The 21,000-nt window shown below is 35.0% G+C and overlaps 1 protein-coding gene across 1 annotated transcript in view; it reads left to right on the plus strand.

Moving 5' to 3' along the window:
- REDIC1 (regulator of DNA class I crossover intermediates 1) overlaps window positions 1-20,013 on the plus strand; it is a 73,686-nt gene extending 53,673 nt beyond the window's left edge. Inside the window, exons 11-13 of the mRNA XM_070494785.1 lie at window positions 12,490-12,553; window positions 16,330-16,412; window positions 19,359-20,013. Coding sequence (XP_070350886.1) covers window positions 12,490-12,553; window positions 16,330-16,412; window positions 19,359-19,823 — 612 coding nt within the window. The 3' untranslated portion in view covers window positions 19,824-20,013. The remainder of the gene's footprint in view (window positions 1-12,489; window positions 12,554-16,329; window positions 16,413-19,358) is intronic.
- The last annotated feature ends 987 nt before the right edge of the window (window positions 20,014-21,000 follow it).

A 21,000-nucleotide genomic window follows, 5' to 3' on the forward strand; every position in this document is an offset into this window, starting at 1 on the left:
TGTTGACGTATTCTATACCCATTTTATTTAGAGTTTTTATCATAAATGGATGCTGTATCTTGTCAAATGCTTTCTCTGAATCTGTTGAGACGATCATGTGATTTTTATTCTTCATTTTGTTAATGTGGTGTATCACGTTGTTAGATTTGCGGATGTTAAACCATCCCTGCATCCCCGGAATGAAACCCACTTAATCATGATGTATGATCTTTTTAATGTATCATTGTATTCGATTTGCTAGTATTTTGTTGAGGATTTTTGCGTTGATGGTCATCAGTGATATTGGCCTGTAATTTTCTTTTTTTGTGTTGTCCTTGTCTGGTTTTGGTATCAGGATAATGTTTGCTTCGTAGAAGGAGTTAGGAAGCCTCCCCTCCTCTTCAATTTTTTGAAAGAGTTTGAGAAGGATAGGTATTAACTCTTCTTTGAGTGTTTGGTAGAATTCACCAGGGAAGCCATCTGGTCCTGGACTTTTATTTTTTGGGAGGTTTTTGATTGCTGTTTCGATCTCCTTGCTGGTGATCGGTCTATTCAAATTTTCTACATCTTCTTGGTCCAGTTTTGGAAGGTTGTATGTTTCTAAGAATTTATCCATTTCTTCTAGATTATCCAATTTGTTGGCGTATAGCTTTTCATAGTATTCTCTTATTATCTTTTGTATTTCTGAGGTGTCCGTTGTAATCTCTGCTCTTTCATTTCTGATTTTATTTATTTGAGCCTTCTCTCTTTTTTTCTTGGTGAGTCTAGCTAAGGGTTTGTCAATTTTGTTTATCTTTTCGAAGAACCAGCTCTTGGTTTCATTAATTTTTTCTATTGTTTTCTTAGTCTCTATTTCATTTATTTCTGCTCTTTTTATTATTTCCTTCCTTCTGATTTTGGGCTTTGTTTGTTGTTCTTTTTCCGGTACCTTTAGGTACGCTTTTAGATTGTCTATTTGAGATTTTTCTTCTTTGTTGAGGTAGGCCTGAATTGCTATAAACTTCCCTTGTAGAACCACTTTTGCTGTATCCCACAGATTTTGGCGTGTCATGTTTTCATTTTCATTTGTCTCCAGGAATTTTTTGATATCTTCTTTGATTTCTTCATTGACCCAATCATTGTTCAGTAGCGTTTTGTTCAATCTCCACATTTTTGTGGCTTTTCTGGTTTTCTTTCTGTAGTTGATTTCCAGTTTCATACCTTTGTGGTCAGAAAAGATGCACGGTATTATTTCGATCTTCTTAAATTTATTGAGACTTGTTTTGTGGCCTAATATGTGATCAATCCTGGAGAATGTTCCATGGGCATTTGAAAAGAATGTGTATTCTGTGGTTTTTGGATGGAATGTTCTGTATATATCTACTAAGTCCATCTGGTCTAATGTGTCCTTTAAGGCGAGTGTTTCCTTATTGATCTTCTGTTTGGATGATCTATCCATTGGTGTAAGTGGAGTGTTAAAGTCCCCTACTATTATTGTGTTACTGTCTATTTCTCCTCTTATGTCTGTTAATAATTGCTTTATATATTTAGGTGCTCCTATGTTGGGTGCGTAGATATTTACAAGTGTTATATTTTCTTGTTGGATTGTTCCCTTTATCTTTATGTAGTGCCCGTCTTTGTCTCTTATTACAGTTTTTGATTTAAAGTCTATTTTGTCTGATATAAGTATTGCTACCCCTGCTTTCTTTTCTTTGCCATTTGCATGGAATATCTTTTTCCATCCTTTAATTTTCAGTTTGTGAGTGTCTGTAGGTCTGAAGTGTGTCTCTTGTATGCAGCATATACATGGATCTTGTTTTTTTATCCAGTTGGCCACCCTATGGCATTTTATTGGAGCATTTAGTCCATTGACATTTAAAGTAGTTATTGATAAATATGTATTTATTGCCATTTTGTCACTTTTTCTTTTTTTGGGTGTTTTAGTAGTTCTTCTCAGTTCCTTTCTTTTTCTCTTGCTCTCTTCCCTTGTGGTTTGATGGTTATCTTTAGTAATATGTTTGATTTCTTTTGTCTTACTTTTTGTCCTGCTTGTTATAGGTTTCTGGTTTGTGGTTACCATGAGGATCCTATTTAATATACTGTGCATGTAACAGTCTATATTGAGTAGATAGACTCTTTAGCTTGACCTCTTTCTAAAAGCTCTACTTTTTTACTCCCCTCCTCCCACATTATGTTTTTCACATCATATATAGTCTTGTGTTTAGTGTGTGTCTATCTATTACCCTCTTATCATTGAAATAGGTGATTTTAGTACATTTGTTTTTTAACCTTCATATTATCTTCACAGGTAGTTGATCTGCTGCCTTTACTATCCTTTTACCTTACTAGTGATTTTATTGCCTGTCTTTTGTTGTTGTTGTTTTGGGTTTTTTTGATAATTTTTTTTTTAATCTCTATTTGTGGTTATTGCTTTCCCACTTAAATAAGTCCCTTCAGCATTTCTTGCAGAACTGGTTTCTTGGTGATAAACTCGTTTAATTTTTGCTTGTCTGGGAAGCTGTTTATCTCTCCTTCCATTCTGAATGACAACCTTGATGGATAGAGTATTCTTGGTTGTAGGTTTTTTCCTTTTAGCCTTTAAATATGTCGTGCTATTCTCTTCTTGCCTGTAGGGTCTCGACTGAGAAGTCCGCTGATAGTCTGATGGGCTTCCCTTTATATGTCACTTGCGGCCTTTCTCTTGCTGCTGTTAGGATTCTCTCTTTGTCTTTAATTTTAGACATTTTGATTATAATATGTCTTGGTGTGGGCCTCTTTGGGCTTCTCTTGTTTGGACTCTCTGTGCTTCCTGAAGTTGGATGTCTGTTTCCTTCCTCAGGTTAGGAAAATTTTCCTCTATTATTTCTACAAATAAACTTTCTGTCCCTTTGTCTCTCTCTTCTCCTTCTGGGACCCCTATAATCCGAATGTTAGCATGCTTGATATTGTCCCAGAGTTCCCTTACTCTCTTCTCATTCTGTCTAATTCTTTTTTCTCTTTTCTGTTCTGCTTGGGTGATTTCCTCTAGTCTTTCATCTAGTTCACTGATCTGTTCTTCTCCTTCCTCTACTCTGTTATTGAGTCCCTCGAGTGAATTTCTCATTTTGAGTATTGTATTCTTCATTTCTGATTGTTTTTTTTTTTTATATCTTCCAGTTCTTTGCTGATGTGCTCACTGTGTGCATCCATTCTTCTCCGCATATCTGTGAGCATCCTCATGATATTTTGTTTGAATTCTTTGTTGAGTAGGTCACTAGTTTCTGTTTCACTTAGTTCTAATCTATAAGAGCCGGATCCTGTAAGCTCTTCACAGCAAAAGAGACTCAAGTTCAGAAAGATTAAATAACTTGTTCAAAGTTACACATTTGAGCCAGGATTCAAACTTTTGTCTTATCTGACTGTATATTTTCAACTATATTAATTGTTTTGTCTTGTTGTCTTCAGTATGTACATTGAGTACATATCATGAATTCATTTAATAGAATTTATTGTCATTCTCCTGTATGCTAGACACTGAAGATTCAGTGGTGAAGAAACAGTTTTTGTTCTTATGAAGCTTATATTGTGTTATGCACTAGACTCTGCAAGGTACAGAGATGAAGGGACATGGGACCTGATTTTAGGAAGCTATGGTCTAGTAGCTAGACAGAAACAGAAAAAAATATAATACATTTAGATAAATTGCTCCAATTGGGGTTTGTACAAAGGGCAGTGGGAGACAAGTAAAAAATAATTCTAAGTTTCATGGCTAGTCAGGAGGAAGATGTAATAGAGGAGAAAACTTTTGATCTGGATATCAATTAATAAGTTTACCAAATGGACAAACTGCCTTCATACTATGAAGAAGAAGCAACATAGATAGAAACTAACAAGTGAGAGAGTATAGCTTATTTTAGAAGCTGCAAAGTAACTTTATTCCAGTTGTTGTTATTGCTACTACTATAGTGTAAATTACAAGCGATGGCTGAATGGCAAAAGATAATTCTAGACAATATAAAGGGCTAGATCATAAAAGACTTTACATGACATATACCAGTTTTATTTTCTGTCACCAAACAGAGCCACTGAAAAAATTTTAGTAGAGGAGTTTGATGACATCTGAGTATTAAAAAGTTGACTCTAGCAACAATGAGAGATTTGAGAAGTGGCATGACTCAAGGCAGGGCAAAAAATAATGAGGGCTTGAAGTTGAGCAGTGTAAGTAAGGATGGAAATGAGGGAAGAGCTATCACAAAGATTTAGAAGATCTTGATTTGATAGTTGTTGTTGATTAGTTAAGGGAGAAGGAAAACATTGACGGAGACCTGGATTTATTATTTGGGTAAATGGGTAGTTGATGGGATAGTGCCGTTCACCTAGATTGAAGTGTTAATGTTTTATTGAGGATTTTTGTATGTATGTTCATCAGGGATATTGTCCTGTGATTTTCTTTTCTTGTGGTATCCTTGACTAGTTTGGATATCGGGGTAATGCTGGCCTCATAAAAGGAGTTTGGAAGAGTTGTCTCCTCTTCTCTTTTTTGAAATAGTTTGAGAAGGATAGGTATTAATTCTTCTTTGAATGTTTGGCAGCATTCACCAGTGGAAGCCATTGGTCCTGGACTTTTGACATTGGGAAGTTTTTGATTACTGGTTTGATATCTTTACTAGTAATAAGTCTATTCATATTTTCTATTGCTTCATGAATTAGTCTTGGTAGGTCGTATGTTTCTAGAAATTTATCTTTTTCTTCTAGATTGCCCAGTTTGTTGTTGTATAATTAATCATAATGGTGTCTTATGATGCTTTTTATTTCTGTGATATCAGTTGTAACGGCTTTTCTTTCATTTCTGATCTTATTTGAGTCCTCTCTCTTTTTTTCTTGTTAAGTCTAGCTAATGGTTTGTCAATTTTGTTTATCTTTTCAAAAAACCAGCTCTTAGTTTCATTGATCTTTTCTAGTGTCTTTTAGTGTCTATTTCATTTATTTTCACTCTGATCTTTGTTATTTCCGTCTTTTACTAACTAGGTTCAGTTTGTTCATTTTCTTGTTCCTTGAGGTGTAAAGCTGTGTTGTTTATTTGAGATCTTTCTTGTTTCTTAATGTGGGCATTTATCACCAGGAACTTCCATCTTAGAACTGCTCTTGTTGCATCCCATAAGTTTTGGTATGTTGTATTTCCATTTTCATTTGTCTCAAGATATTTTTTAATTTCTTTTTTGATTCTTCTTTGACCCATTAGTTGTTCAGGAGCATGTTATTTAATATCCACATATTTGTGAATTTTCCAGTTTTCTTCTTGTAATTGATTTTGAGTTTCAGGTCATTGCAGTTAGAAAACATGTTTAATATGATTTCAGTCTTCTTAAATTTATTAAGATTTGTTTTGTGGCCTAACATATGGTCTATCCTGGAGAATGTTCCTTGTGTGCTTGAGAAGAATGTGTATTCTGTTGCTTGTGGATGGAATGTTCTGTGTATGTATGTTTGGTCTATCTGGTCTAAAGTGCCATGTAAGGCCAATATGTTTTTATTGATTTTCTGACTGGATGATCTATCCTTTGATGAAAGTGGGGTATTAAAGTCCCCTACTGTTGTATTGTTGTATATGTTCTCTCTTTAGGTCTGTTAATATTTGTTTTATTTATTTTGGTGTTCCTGTGTTGAATGCATAAATATTTACAAATGTCATATCCTTTTGTTGGATTCACCCCTTTTTTATTATGCAGTCATGCATTGCTTAATGACAGGGTACATTCTGAGAAATACGTCAGTAGGCAATTTCATCATTGTGAGAACCTCATAGAGCATACTAAAGGGGAACAAAATTTGCCATCCCAAAATGTGTCTCTTTAATGTGAGGATTGTTTTAGGCTGACTATTTTTGAGAAAAAAAGACTTAGAAAGTTTGTCTTGTAACCTACCCCTTAACTGCCTAAAAGAATTCAGATTAAAAAAAGCTGTCTCAGAAAGCAAGCTATCACCTTAGCATAACATGAACTAGGTGATAGGAAAGCACCTAGAAAAGCCTGATTTTTGGACTCCCTTCTGTGTTTTTCTGTTTCTGTGGCCAAACACTTGTTTTCTAAGCATTTGCTCCTTTTCACTTACCTGTGAATTGCCTTCTTTCCCTTTGAAGTCCCTGACTCTCTTCATCTCCAACATCTTATCTTGTCTTTACCTGAAGATGATATTTAAGGTGAAGGCTTTGGCTAGTTACTTGGTTTTATTGTGTTTCTCACATGTGTACATGATATTAAACTTTTGTTTTTCTCCTGTTAATTTGTCTCGTGTCAATTTAATTTTTAGATCAGCCAGAAAAACCTAGAAGAGTAGAGGAAAATTTCTTCCTCTCTTACAGTACTTACACAAACCTCAATGGTATAGCCTGCTACACACCTAGACTATATGTTACTTTTCTTAAAGGATCACTGTTGTATACACAGTCTGTTGTTGAATGAAACGTTTTTATGTGGTGCCTGACTATATAATGACCTTCTTTGTCTCTTATTACTCTCTTTGTCTCCAAGTCTCTTTGTATTAAAGTCTATTTTGTGTGATATATGTATAGCTATGCCAGGTTTTTTTTGGTTTTCATTTGCATGGAATATCTTTTTCTGTCCCTTTACTTTCAGACTGTGTGTGTCCTTACCTCTGAAGTGAGTTTCTTATAGGCAGCATATAGATGGATCTTGTTTTTTCAGTCTATTTAGCCACTCCATATTTTTTGAGTGGAGAATTTAGTCCATTTACATTTAAAGTAATTATTAATAGGTGTGGACTTATTGCCATTTTGTTCATTTTTTTCTGACTGTTTTGTAATTCCTTTGTTTTTTCTTTTTTTCTTTCTTTGTGATTTGATGATTTTCTGTAATGGTGTGCTTAGGATTCCTTTTTCTTTATCTTTTGTGTATCTACTGTAGGTTTTTGCTTTGTGTTACCATGAGGCTTATGTAAAACAACTTATAACATTCTAAGTTCTTAAAAACTTAAGTTTGAATGCATTCTAAAGATCTAAATTTTTACTGCCCTCCCAAGTTTTATGTTTTTGATGTCACAACTTATATCTTTTTATCTTGTGTATTTATTAACAAATCATTGTAGTTGTTATTTTTAGTACTTTTGTCTTTTAACCTTCATACTAGCTTTATAAGTGATTAACCCATCACCTACAACATTAGATTATTCTGAATTTTACTATATAGTTACCTTTACCAGTAAGATTTATAATTTTATATGTTTTCCTGTCACTGATTTAGGGCCCTCTCGGTTTAGCTTAAAGTCCCTTTAACGTTTCTTGTAAGGCCAGTCTAGTGATGATAAACTCTTTTAGCTTTTGGTTGTCTGGAAAACTCTTTATCTATCCTTCTATTCTGAAGGACAGCTTTGCTGGGTAGGGTATTCTTGACTAGCAGTTTTTTCTTCCAGCACTTTGAATATGTTGTGCCACTCCCTTCTGGCCTGCAAAGTTTCTGCTTAAGATCTGCTAATAGTCTTATGAGGGTTTCCTTGGATGTAACAAGTTTTTATCGTGCTGTTTTTAAGATTCTTTCCTTGTCTTTAACTTTTGATAACATAATTATAATATGTCTTGGTGAGGTCTCTTTGAGTTCATCTCATTTGGAACTCTCTGGGCTTCCTGGATCTGGATGTCTGTTTCTTTCCCCACGTTAGGGAAGTTTCACTCATAATTTCTCTAGATAAATTTTCTGCCCCTTTCTTCTTTTGGGACCCCTATAATACAAATATTGGTCCACTTGATGTTGTCAATAAGTTCCTTGTGCTATCTTCATTCTTTTTCATTCCTTTTTCTTTTTGCTCCTCTGATTGGGTAAATTCCACTGCCCTGTCTTTTTGTTTGCTGATCCTTTCTTTGGCTTCATCTAGTCTTCTTTTGTACCTTTCTATTGTATTTTTCAGCTCTGTGATTTATTTTTGGTATTTTTCTTATACTTTCTACGCTATGTTCTCTTTGTTGAAATTCTCACTTTGTTCTTGTATTTTTCTCCTGACCTTGGTGAGCATCTTTATGATGGCTAATTTGGACTCTTTATCAGGCAAATCACTTATTTCATTAAGGTCTTTTTCTGAGGCTTTATCTTGTTCTTTCATATGGAATGTCTTCTTCTGTTTCTTTATTTTCCTTGATTCTCTGTGTTGGTTTCCATGCATTCTGTAAAACAGCCACCTCTCTAGCCTTGAAGAAGTGGCCTCGTGCAGGAGATGAACCTTATGTTTCAACCCTGCTGTAGCTCTTGGTTGTCTCTCAAACCTTTGTGGTTGTTCAAGCAGTCTACTTTATTTTTAGTGGCTCCCAGTATTTGAGGGTGTGCAAAAACCTGTCGGTGTCCCAATAGGGAAGATCTCAGTCAACATCTAGATTCAGTCTAATTGGAAACTGGACCCTGATGCAGCAGCTTTTGAAGTATGTAAATATACCTCATTCATGGGAAGACTTTGACATGAGCATTTCTGTGTGCTCGTCTGCACTGAGCCCTGGTGTGATAGCCATATAAGAACTGTTTGTTTGCTGACATCCTGTTGAATCTATGAACACAAGCCCTGCTGGCCTCCAGAGCCAGGCTATCAAGGGATGTGTCTTTTGTGCAGCTGACACAGAAACCCTGGTGCTAGATATGTGCACAATCTCCTTTCTTGGAGACATTAGCAACCTAGGGTGGGACAGATGGAGAGTGTGAAGATGGTAACCATTGGGCTTCCTGGTCTCTGGAGAGGATTGCAGTTAGCCCCTAGGTCTGTGCTTAGTTAGAAGCTTGTCCCTCCGGCCACAGGTATGAAGATAAGCTAATAGGCTTCTTTCACAGAAAGACGGGCATTTCAGTCTGCTGCCTCACTGCTGTGCCCTGGACCGGTAGCTGGTTAGGAACTCTTTCTTTGTTCATTATAGTCCTGTGGGACCTGTGAACGTAAACTATAGGGGAGGAAAACAATTCCTCTACCCTCTGGGTCCTTCTGGCTGGTCTAAGAATTAAATTGACATGAGACAGAATAACAGGAGAAAATCAAAGTTTGATAACATATGTACATGGGAGAAACCCAGGAAAATCTTGCTGGAGTGGCTGAAATTGCCACCTTAATACCATCTTCAGCTAAAGATAAAGGAGGATATTGGGGGTAGTGGTTTGGGACTTCAAAGGAGAGGAAGGCAATTTACATGACGATGGAAATGCAAATGTTTGATAAACAAGTGTTTCCTGGCCCATCTGTAGACAATGGGAACTGAAAGAGATCTTTTGATAAAATGGCCCTTGCTAGCTGTCTTTCTGTCTACCACACCTAGAATTATCTATGGTGATAGCTCCTTCCTGGGACAGGCCCTTCTATCTTAAATTCTTTTAGGCAGTTAGGGGGAAGGTCAGAATTTCTTTCAAAGAGTCAAAGACTCTTTTGTCCTTAAAATAATCAAGGCAAAGAGACACATTTTGGGGTGGCAAATTCTTTTTTTTTTTTTTTTTCTGGGAAAGATTTGCCCTGAGATAACATCTATTGCCAATCTTCCTCTCTCTTTCATTTTTTTTCCCCTCCCCAAAGCCTCAGTGCATAGTTGTATATTCTAGTTGTAAGTCTTAGTTCTTCTATGTGGGCTGCCGCCACAGCATGGCTACTGACAGACGAGACATGTGGTTCCATGCCCGGGAACCAAACCCGGGCCACCAAAGTGGAACACACCGAACTTCAACCACTAGGCCATCAGGGCTGGCTCAGGTGGCCAATTCTGATCCCCTACAAAGCCTTGTTGGCTACCAGAGCCAGCTGATCAAGGGGCATCCCATGGGTGGCAGCTGTGAAAACTGGGCCTCCAGACAATGTGCACAAGCTCTTTTCTGGGAGATACTGGTGACTTGGAGCAAGGCAGAGTTGGACTGTGAAGATGGTGCCCCCTGGGCTCTATGGTCTTTGGAGAATATTTCAGTAGGCCTGTAGATGTGTGTTAAATTAGAAGCCTGCTCCTTAGGCCAAAGATTTAAGATAAGCAAATAGGCTTCTCTCACAGAAGGATTGGGGTGCGATTCAATCTACTGTCTCTTTGCTTTGCCCTGGAGGGTAGCCAGTTAGGAACTCTTTCTCCATTTGTTACAGTCCTGTGGGACCCTCAAATGTAAGCTCCATTCTGCAAGGTACTGGTGACCATGAGTGAGGCAGCGGGAGAGTGGAAAGATGGTACCCAGCCTCCAAGTTCACTGGAGAGGATTACAGTCAGCCTTTAGATGTGAGTTTAATTAGAAGCCTGACTCTTAGTTTGCAGCTATGAGGATAAGCTAATAGGCTTGTTTCACAGAAAGACTGGATAGTCAGTGAGCTGCCTCTGCTCTAGGCCCTGGGGTGCAGCATGGTGAGCCTGTGCGAGCCCTTTAGGAACTGTTTTTCAGTTCCGTGTAGCCTTGTGGGTCTCATGGACACAAGCCCTGTTGGCTTTCAAAACTTGACGTTTTGGGGGCTTATCTCTTTGGTGAAGGTCTTAAAAGTTCAAGTACCAGATATGAGGGTCAAGCCATTCACTCCTTGGGGAGAAGCTCAGAGTTGTGGGTTCCCTCCTGGTTGTGGATCACCATGCCCAGGGTGGGGTTTATGGTAAGATTGTGTCTCGGCCTCTCCTACCCATTTGACTGTGGGTTTTTTTCTCATTCCCCTGATGTATAGGAGTCTCTGAGCTTGCTTTGGGGTTTCTTTCAGGGGAAATTGTTCTGTATGTAGCTGTAGATTTGGTGTGTCTGTGGGAGGAGGTGAGTTCAGGATCCTCCTACATTGCCATCTTGAACTGGAACTTATTTAATTTTAAAGTAGTAGAGGAATAAGATTTAAATTATGGTTGTTACCAGTGGAAAGGTAATCACTAGAGAAATAAAGACACGTAGAAGAAATTCAGAATTCAAGGGAGTGGGGATGTCACACTAGGAAACCTGATCAAGATGGGAAAGAATGAAATAACTTTTAGATAAATGGGAAAGGTAAAAGGTAAGGAATGAAACCTGCTTAGCAATTAATATATGAAATATAAAGAGGTTGATTTTTCTTAACAAGATTCAAAGAATATCAAATTGAGAAGAAAAAAATAATCTTTATAGTTTTTCAAGAAACATGTAGAACATAATAATAGAGGTTAAAAATAAAAAGCTGGCAAGATATATACAAATAAAATATATATTACTGGAACAAGGAGAGTAAAAATTCAATGAAAAGCCCATTCAGAAAGGAGAAGAAGAGGTGATACAGAGGTACTGATCCATACCGATCATGAAATCCTGCTGGGCAGACACTGTGTGAAAATCTTGCTATCCTAGAGGATGGGGAAATTCCTTAAATAATTTAGTTTCTTCTCTTTGGGACCATTTTATTTGTCTGTTATCCTCTATCAACAGATCTGAAGTGGATATTGGAGTGTTTGCCTGTCTTGGGGGTCTATATAGCTTTCTCAGCTTGTGTCTTACTGGTGCAGGTTTGGGGCTTGAATATTCTAAGAGTTGAATGTACAAGGCTTTTTAAATGATTAAATAGTGAGGTTAGAAAAGAGACTTTGCTCGACAAAGTTATTCAGGGCTCCAAGCTGGTAGGGACTCTGGTATCTTCAACTGGTAGGTTTCCAACTTGTTGATACTGGGTATAGCGGAAGGGAAAAGGAAGTGGAGGATTGTGGAGAAAATTTTTATGGGCCATCACTGGCAGTGGTGTACACCACTTTGCCCATGACCAGAACTTAAATCACGTGTCCAAACCAACTCCAAGGGAGGGTAGGAAATGTGTTTTAGCTGTATGCTTAAAAGGAAAGGGAAACAGGTTTGGTGAACAACTAGATGGTTTCTCCTTTACGCTACCTATCTGTCTATCAAAAACTGTATATCCCACCAACAGAGAATATATGTTTTCTATAAGTCCCTACTATATTTGCAAACATAATTCATGTAGTAAGCCACAAAGAAAGTCTAAGAGATTTATCTAAGGAGAGATTCATAGCCATATTCTCTAATAAAAAATTCATTAAATTAGAACTAAAGAAGAGGAAAAAAAGTTGCTTAACCTCCCTTATCTTCTTGAAAATTAAGAAACACTCTGGTTTTGAAAAGGAAAAAAAGAAAAGGAAATGAAAATAAATTACAAATTACATAGAAATTGATGAAAACCAAAACCAATGGTGTGTTCTGTAGAAAATTGATACCTCTAAGAGCTTTTACTATTTAAAAAACCTGAAAATAAATGAAAAAAGAAAAACAGAATAAATCTCCAAATTGCTTTAGTATCTTTTCCTTTTTTCAGCTGCATTTGTTATGATTACCTGAAGCCTTTCTTTTTTGTCAATTCATTTCTTATCAAGTGTCTCTTCTGTTGCTTGCTGTTTCTAAATGAATTTCAATTTTGTTTTGTTTTATTGTTTGTCATAGGCAAATTTTTCTTTGTGAGTTTAAAATTATCTTTGTGGAATTAAAGTAATATGAAGGAAGAGTACTGTAAAATGATTTGGTGGAGTGAAAAGGGAGCTATAAGTGGATATTATTGTGTATACTTAGGAGTTCTTAAATTTTATTTTTCTTTTAGATTCTGATGGGAAAAGGAGGAACGTGTTCTTTAAAAGGCAGGCCAACCTCTACTACGAAAGTCTGTCAGTATAAGTGAATTTTTTTCTTTTAAAAAAACTAACATTTAAGTGGAAATTGTTTTAAGTGCTTTTTTTTTAGGTTTTTGCCAGCAAATATGTTTCCTAGATATCTTAGAATATACTAGTAATGCAATTGTCTTCAAAACTACTTTTATCTTTTATAAAATGTGTTATACATGATGAATATATGTAACATATATGTACATTTTAGCGAATAGTAGTAAAATAGATACCCTTGTACTCACTTTGTAGCTTAAGAAATAATACGTAATCAGTACATTTGAAGATCTTCTCAATTGCATTTCCTGTCCTGCCCCCTAGAGGTAACTGTTATCCTGAATTTGTTTTTATGGTATCACACATAGACTTTTACATTGCTTGGTTTTGAACTGTTCACAGATTGAGGCAAATGCTATATATTTTGCTGCAACTTGCTTTTCTTTGTTCACCCACTCTGATATTTGTGACTCTAGTATACTTCATTATTTATTTACTGCTATGCAACCTTCTGTTGTGTGAATGTACCTCAATTTATACATTTTCTGGCATTGGTTATTTAGATTGTTTTGAATATTTTGCTATAATAAACAATGCTACTTGGACAATTCTTGACATTTCTCCTGGCACACATGTATAAAAAATTTCTCTTGGGGGCTGGCCCCGTGGCCGAGTGGTTAAGTTCGCGCGCTCTGCTGCAGGCAGCCCAGTGTTTCATTGGTTCGAATCCTGGGCGCGGACATGGCACTGCTCGTCAGACCACGCTGAGGCAGCGTCCCACATGCCACAACTAGAAGAACCCACAACGAAGAATACACAACTATGTACCGGGGGGCTTTGGGGAGAAAAAGGAAAAAATAAAATCTTTAAAAAAAAAAAAAAAAATTTCTCTTGAATATGAGTCAAGGAGTAGAATTGGCTAGTTCAAATGTTATGCGCATCTTCATCTATTCTAGGTAATACAAAATTGTTTTACAAAGTAGTTGTGCCAGTTTAAACTCCCACTTGCAGGAGCTAAGACTCTTAGTTGTTACATATTCTCACTAACACTGGATCAGCTTTTTATCATTGTTGGAATCTGGTATTTCATTGTAATTTTAATTTATATTTCCCATTATTAATTAGGTTGCTTTGCCACTCCTGTTTATCTGTGAAATACCTTTCATGTCTATTGGTCATATTTCTTTTAGAAAGTTTGGCTTTCCTTATAGGATATATCTTTTCTATATGTAGATACATATGTATATATCCTATATATCTTTCATATATGTATACTAGATTCTAATTGCTTGTAGGCTGTGTGTAGCAAATACTTCATATTTGAGTGGTCATTTTAGTCTATACTGTCTTTTTATGAAAAATAGTTTGTGGTACTTTTTAGATATTCTGTGATAGAATGATTCTTTCGGATATCTACTTTGCTAGGATACCTAGAAATCTTTATCAACTTTTTTCTTTTGGATTTAATTTAAATTTTTGAAGTGTAAACCAGTAGTCTGGTTTCTATCCTATCTTGTCTGCCCTATTTCCTTTTGCCTCATATGAGTAACTTTTTTATTGGTTTATGGTTTATCATTTTACTATGTTTTGTTGTGTTCTGTTTTTCTTCAAAATAAAGCCTAAGAATATATAAACACACATATTCACATGAGTCTTAGTTCTCCACTTTTCTCACTTAAATGTAGTATAGGATATTTTGTATAATATAGGATATTTTATAGATGAATTAAATGGATTCATTTATTTAATAAGTTTCTTATAGATTTCTCCATCTTAGTACTAGACATTTCTTCATCCCTTATTTATGACAATTTGGTAATCTATTATGTGGATGGGCTATAGTTTATTCAGTCATGCCCTGTTGGTGGACATTTGGCTTGTTTCCAGTATTGTGTTCTTATAAACAATGCTTGGTGAACAACTTTGTGTATATGTTTCTTAATTGTGGAGGTACATTTTCAGGATAATTTCTAGGAGTAGGATTGCTGTGTCACAGGGGAGATACATTGTTTTTTTGTGTAGTTATTATTGCCAAAATTCAATTTTGATAGATATTACCAAATTCCCTGTTGCATCATTTGGCAATCTCACCAGAAATGTGCCTTTTTATTCCACAGCCTCACCAATAGGGATTGTGTTCAAACTTGGGAATTTTTGTGAGTTTTATAAAAATAGATAGGTAGACAGACAGATAGATGGCAGTTTGTTTGCTTTTCTTTTTCTATAAGTGAAGTTGAGCGTCTTTTAAAAATATTTAATGTCTGTTTTCATTTCTTTTTCTTTAAAGTCTCCATTCATGTCTTTTGACCAATTGAATTTTTGGTATTTTTTTCTTGATATTTAAGAACTCTTTATATATTAAAGAGATTTAGGTCTTTGTGATATGTCACAAATATTTCCTCCTAGTTTATTATTGGTTTTTGATTTGTTTTGACTTTGCTTATGATATCTCCTGCTTTGCCAAAGGATTAATGTATTTTTTTATGTGGTTGATTTTATTTATCTTTTCTTTTATACTTCTGGATTTAATTAGAAAGACTCTACACTCCCAGGTTAAATGAATTCACTTAATGTTTTCTTCTAGTGTTAGTGTGATTTTATATTTTTACACTTAAATCTTTAATCCATTTAGAGTTTATTGTGATTTAAGGTGTGAGATGTGTATTGATTCAGGTTTTTAAAATGCATCTTTTCCCTAGGCATTTGTGATACCACCTTTTTTATGTACTAACTTTTCATATGTGCTGGGCTTTCTTTACTGTTCTACTGGTCTTTCCTAATCTTTGTGTGCTAATACTGTACTATTTTTATGGTAAGTGCTTTATAGTATGCTTAATTTCTAAAACAGTTACACCTCCCTTTGTACTTTTTAAAGAATTTTTCTGGCTAATTTTGATTATTTTTTATATAAACTTTAAAATCAACTTGTGTAGCTCCAAAGAAATATTTTAGTTTTATCAGGAAAATGCTAAGTGTATATATTGATTTAGTGTGGATTATCATACTAATGATGTTGAGTAGACCTGTCTAAGAACAAGGGATGTCTTTTTGTTAATTCAGCCTAATTTTGTATCTTTAATAGTTGTTTAGAACACCTTTAAGCACTTTAAAGTTTTCCTCAAGTAGATTCTGCATGTCTCTTGTTAGATTTGGTGGTAGGTACTTTTTGTTGTTTTTGTTGCTACTTTAGTGTGAATGCACGTCCCTCTTGGTCTACAGTATTTATGCATTGTGAGGAGTCATGACCTACTTCTAAGGCCTATTTTTAAACTTTACTTCTATCATAAGAGAACACATTAAGCACATAATGAAAGAATATCGGACTGGATGCTTTGAGTTGATTTTTTAAATACAGCTTTTGTACAAGGAAGCTTCGTTTATTAGATTAGCAAATATCTGGTGCTTTTGGACTTAATAAACTTGCCTTATTCCTCCTTCCTCTAGGTTGACACTTTAAATTATTATTTAAATTATTTGTTCATAAAACATTGTTCATATATTAGAAAAAATCAATTGAATTTTCTCTGTTCTCCTTTCTTGCCTTATGTACCCTTATTTTACTTGTAGATGAAAAACTTTTAAGTGTAGAATAAACCCGTAATACTCTGTCAGAAATCCAAGATGCGGAGTTTCTCAAGTTTTAACTCGTTTTGGCACACTTTTAAAATGCTCTGCAGTATGTTAGCTAAACTTATTTTACCAGCTGATATCTGCTGCCTGTGTATATATTTAGTAGAGTATTAATAAATACCATTCTTCATGAGTTAAATGTTCGTTTTCAGATCTTGAGTCTTCACAGAGTAGTTGGTCTACCAGTTACTCTCCAAGGCCCACAGATAGTTGTTTCAGTTCTAGTTCAGAGATGGTAAGTTATGCTTTTTGTTTATTTTGCTTATTAATATATGCTATACTAGTTTAGAATTCTCTGTATATCTCATAGTGTGCGTTTACATTCTGAAATAAATAGTTGAGACAATAACTAGTGGAAATATAAATGTAAACAAAAAATGAAAAATATTAAAAATGTAAGAACGTAAACAGAAATATAAAATTAAAGTATAAATGAATGTGTTCATTATTATTGACAAAAGCCAATCTTATCAGGATATGTGTGTGTGTATATGATAAAGTTGTGTTTCTTTTAAAAGTTTTTAAAAGAACCCACTCATAAGAATTGAAAACCTAAAACAACCAAAAATACATACAAAAAGAAAACCTTAAGGCTTATATGAAGAAAACACTAAAGTGTTACTGAAGACTGTCGTCTGAATAATTGGAATGACATGCTATGTTCTGAGTGGGAATGCTGCATTTCTCATAAATCACATTTAATGGAATTCTCCTCCATCAGTTCTTCCGTATTCATTTCGTCCACCTTTTGTCTCTCACTTTCCATCTGAACTGCTCTTGCTAAGGAAGGACCCCAGTGATTTCTATTTTGTCAAATTCGTTGGACACTAAAGTTTTTATTTTACAAGAACTTTTAGTAATATTAATAGAAATTATTATGTTCTTTTTTTTTGAAACATTTTCTTCTCTTTGCTTTTATGATAACACACTCTTTGGGTTTTTTCATACCTCTTTGAGTGCTACTTTATGCCTTTGTCTACTTCTCTTCCACCCTTCCTCCTATATAAATATCATAGTGTTTACGGTTTGCTGCAGGATCCTTTTCTTCTCTTAACCTACATTCCAAACTCTAGATGATATGTGCTCCAATGACTTATATACTGTCTAGTTGATGACAGTTCTCAACTTTATGACTTTAGCCCAGATCCTTATTTAGATGTCCAGTTTCCTAGCGGATACCTCTTCTTGGATGTTTCACAAAAATCTCCTTATTTTTATTCCTCAAACTGAATTCCCCTGATCTTCTCCCCAAGTCAGTTTTATTGATATTTCCTATATTAGTGATACCTTTTTGTCCACTCAATTGCTCACTCTAGAAACTTAGTAATTAACTGTCATTTCTTTCTGCCTCATCTGCCTTCCTTAACAACATTCATTCCATCACTTCATTCAGTCAATTGTACTTCCAAAATACTTGGCATATTTATCTACTTCCTCAACTTCTAGTGTCAATACCCTAGTTAAGGTACCATCATCTTGTTCTTGAACTATTGTGGTTGTTTCCTAAGAGATCTATTTTCCACTCTTGTTCCACTTTTTCTCCAGTTAGCAGTCATCATGATCTTTTGAAAACTTAAATTGAATCATGTTATTCCTATGAGTGGATTTCTATTTTACTTTAGAGTCTGGCTACATCTTCAACTTCTGGTGTTCTCCCTCTCTCACCACACTCCACACGTATGACATTTCACTTTCCTTAGTTTATCAGTCTCTTTTCTGCTTCAGGGCATTTATTTATATATCCTGTTTCCTCTGCCTTACTGTTACTCATCCTTTAGGTCTTAGCGTAAATATGTCGCTACTTCTGAAAGCCCCTCTTTGGTTCCTCAATCTAAATTAGGCCCCTCAATTATCCTCTCAAGGTCCTTCATACTTGTTTTTCATAGTGCTTTTCTCATTCTGTCATTACATATGCACACGTGTGATTATTTGGTTAATGCCATTTCCACCAATGAGAACGTGTGCTTTAAGAGGGCAGCAACTGTGTGTGCTTCACTTGCATTGCAGGTGCTAAAAAATACTTGTTTCTTGAATAAACAAATGTATTGAGCTTGTTTTCTCTAATTTGTGTGCAGCCAGTCTTAATGCTGTTTCTTGGGCTTACTTTTCCTATTTCAGTGCCAAACAACTGAGACGTATACCTCATTTTGGTTTTTAATGTTAACTCTGCCTTTTTTTTTGTTTTTTAGCTTGGCTAATCAGTACTTTTATATAAGATTTTCACTAAAAGAATATTTTGGTTAGTGCAGTAATTAAGAGATAAATTTTTTGTGAAGTTGAAAAATTCAAGCTAGTAAATTGAAATATAAACCTATTAAAAGTACTTAAAATTTGACTTTTTATGTAACAGTTGTGATATTTATTGCTGTTCAATTTTCCTTTTGTCTATTTGATTTTCTGTTAGCCGATACTCTCCTTAAGTTGTTTCTTTTATGAGACTGGGCCCATAAAAGATACAATATAGATATTTTTTGACTAAAGTCAATGAGTGAATAGTTGAACAAGTTATATCTGTCAACTGTTTCTTTCAAAGTTATTACTTCTACTCCATTCTTTTTAAGTGATTGAAGAGTGTGGTGTATGTCGTTTCCTCTGTGTGAAAGGGTAGGGGGATGATGTAGCCTGTGATTATAGAGACTGATAAGAGACAAAATTCCCCTTCTCTTTTTTAGCTCTTTTGCTTTCTTTCTTTTTTTTTTGGTGAGGAAGATTCTCTCTGAGCTAACATCGGTTGTTAATCTTCCTCTTTTTTTTTTTTTTTTTTTGCTGAGGAAGATTAGCCCTGAGCTAACATCTGTGCCGGTCTTCCTCTATTTTGTATATGGGTTGCCAAGACAGTATGGCTTGGCAGTAGTGTAGGTCCATGGGATCTGAACCCATGAACCTGGGCTGCTGAAGTGGAGCCCGCCTGACTTAACCACTACACTACAGGGCCGACCCTTTCTTTTCAATTTTTAATACAAGGATTGTCATTATCATTATTGTTCTTGTTATTTAAAAAATCCATAACCTCCATGATTTTTAAAAATCAAAAGTCCAGGTTGACTTGCCACCTGCCAAAGTCTCTTCTGTATTTTGAAATTTTCCATGATGTGAATTTAAGAATGTCTGCTTTGAAGTCATTGAATGATTCTTTAAAATTAAAGCATCATTTACAGCAAAATTACTAAATTTCTTTTAGCTGTCTGAAGATGAAGATCAAATATTGCAGCAAATTGAAGATTCAAATAGGAGATCCATCAAAACCAAAGAAACAACTAACAGTTTTTATTTAGAAAGGATGGCAAAACTTCCACATGATAGGATTGCTAAAAACAATGCCAAAATTCATAAACAAAATGAGAATTTTCATCAGTTCTCACTTAAAGATAAGACAGATCAGTTTCCACAGTCTCAGTGTGATTCAGCACACATTGTGCAAAACAAAAGCAGTAATTGCACTGTACAAGTTGCAAGATGTGATGCATGGGTACAAACTGAGAGTGAACCTGTAATGAAAGAAAAGTTAGATGCTGCCATACAGTGTGATATAATTTCAAAATGTAAATGTATAAGTGATGTGTCTTCTCTTTGTAATGTTGAAAGGTGCAGTGAAAATATTAAGGCAGATACCACTGGAGGGCAGGAAATCCTTAAGAACAACTAATATGCTAAGATCTCAGCCTGAGATTTAGCATTTCACTTAATGTTCAGAATTTCATTAACATAATAAGGAATGAGAAAATGCAGCTAAGCACAAGGTGGAAGTAGTCACAAGATATATTTATGGTTTATTTTTAAACATTTTAATATTATTAATTTATGCATTTGCTTTGCATAGATATTTCTTTAGTATCTTCAGGTTTTTAGAAAATAATATATATGTAAATTTACTATCATTCTTATGGTGATTATTCATTATATTATGATATGCTGCTGTTTGTGGATTAAAAATATGTTTACTTGCTTTCTTGTCGCATTTATTGTTAGATTTGGTGCATTTGCATGTTTTAGTCAAAATGTTCTCTTCCAAGATTTTAAGACACAAAATAATACTAAATATCAAATATGTTTTCTAACCTCATTATAAGATTTTCTTAGCTACTTACATTAAATATTATACCCTCAGTAAAAATTTCTGGCATTAAGTTTTAGATACAATATATTTTCTATTTTGTTTGGATAACATTTTTTTTTTTTTGATGAGGAAGATTGGCCCTGAGCTAACGTGTGTTGCCACTCTTCCTCTATTTTGTATGTGGGATGCTGCCATAGCATGGTGTGATGAGAGGTGTCTAGGTCCTTGCCCAGGATTTGAACCGGTGAACCCCAGGCTGCTGAAGCAGAGCTTGCAAACTTAACCACTATGTCACTGGGTGGGCCCTGGATAACGTTTTTTGTAATACAAGTACCAACTTATATTAATTCAAAGGAAAGTGTTATTTTCTTCAAGATTAAAAAAAGTTTTCATACTTTTATAAAAGAATTGTTCAACATTGGAAAAAATGATTTATGTTCACTAATATTGCTCAGATTTGTTTCATAAATATTACATCAAGATTTCTCATTTATAAAATACAAGTTTTGTTTCCAACATAACATTTTTTGGGGTAAGATTTTAAATGTTCATAGTCAGACATTTGTGTGACTGTATTACAAAGTGCGCAACAGGGGGCATTCTCATATCTAACGGAACCAAAAATAAAATTGTTAGGCGTTTCTGTGCCTTTAAGGAAAAGAATGATTAGATACTGCATTTTTACATGCAGGGATATCACTCAATAGTTTGTATTGCAGAGGGGATTTGAAGTGTAACAATTTATAAATACTAAAAGTTAGTGTTT

The sequence above is a fragment of the Equus asinus genome, chromosome 22, assembly GCF_041296235.1.
Source record: "Equus asinus isolate D_3611 breed Donkey chromosome 22, EquAss-T2T_v2, whole genome shotgun sequence".
Lineage (NCBI taxonomy): Eukaryota > Metazoa > Chordata > Mammalia > Perissodactyla > Equidae > Equus > Equus asinus.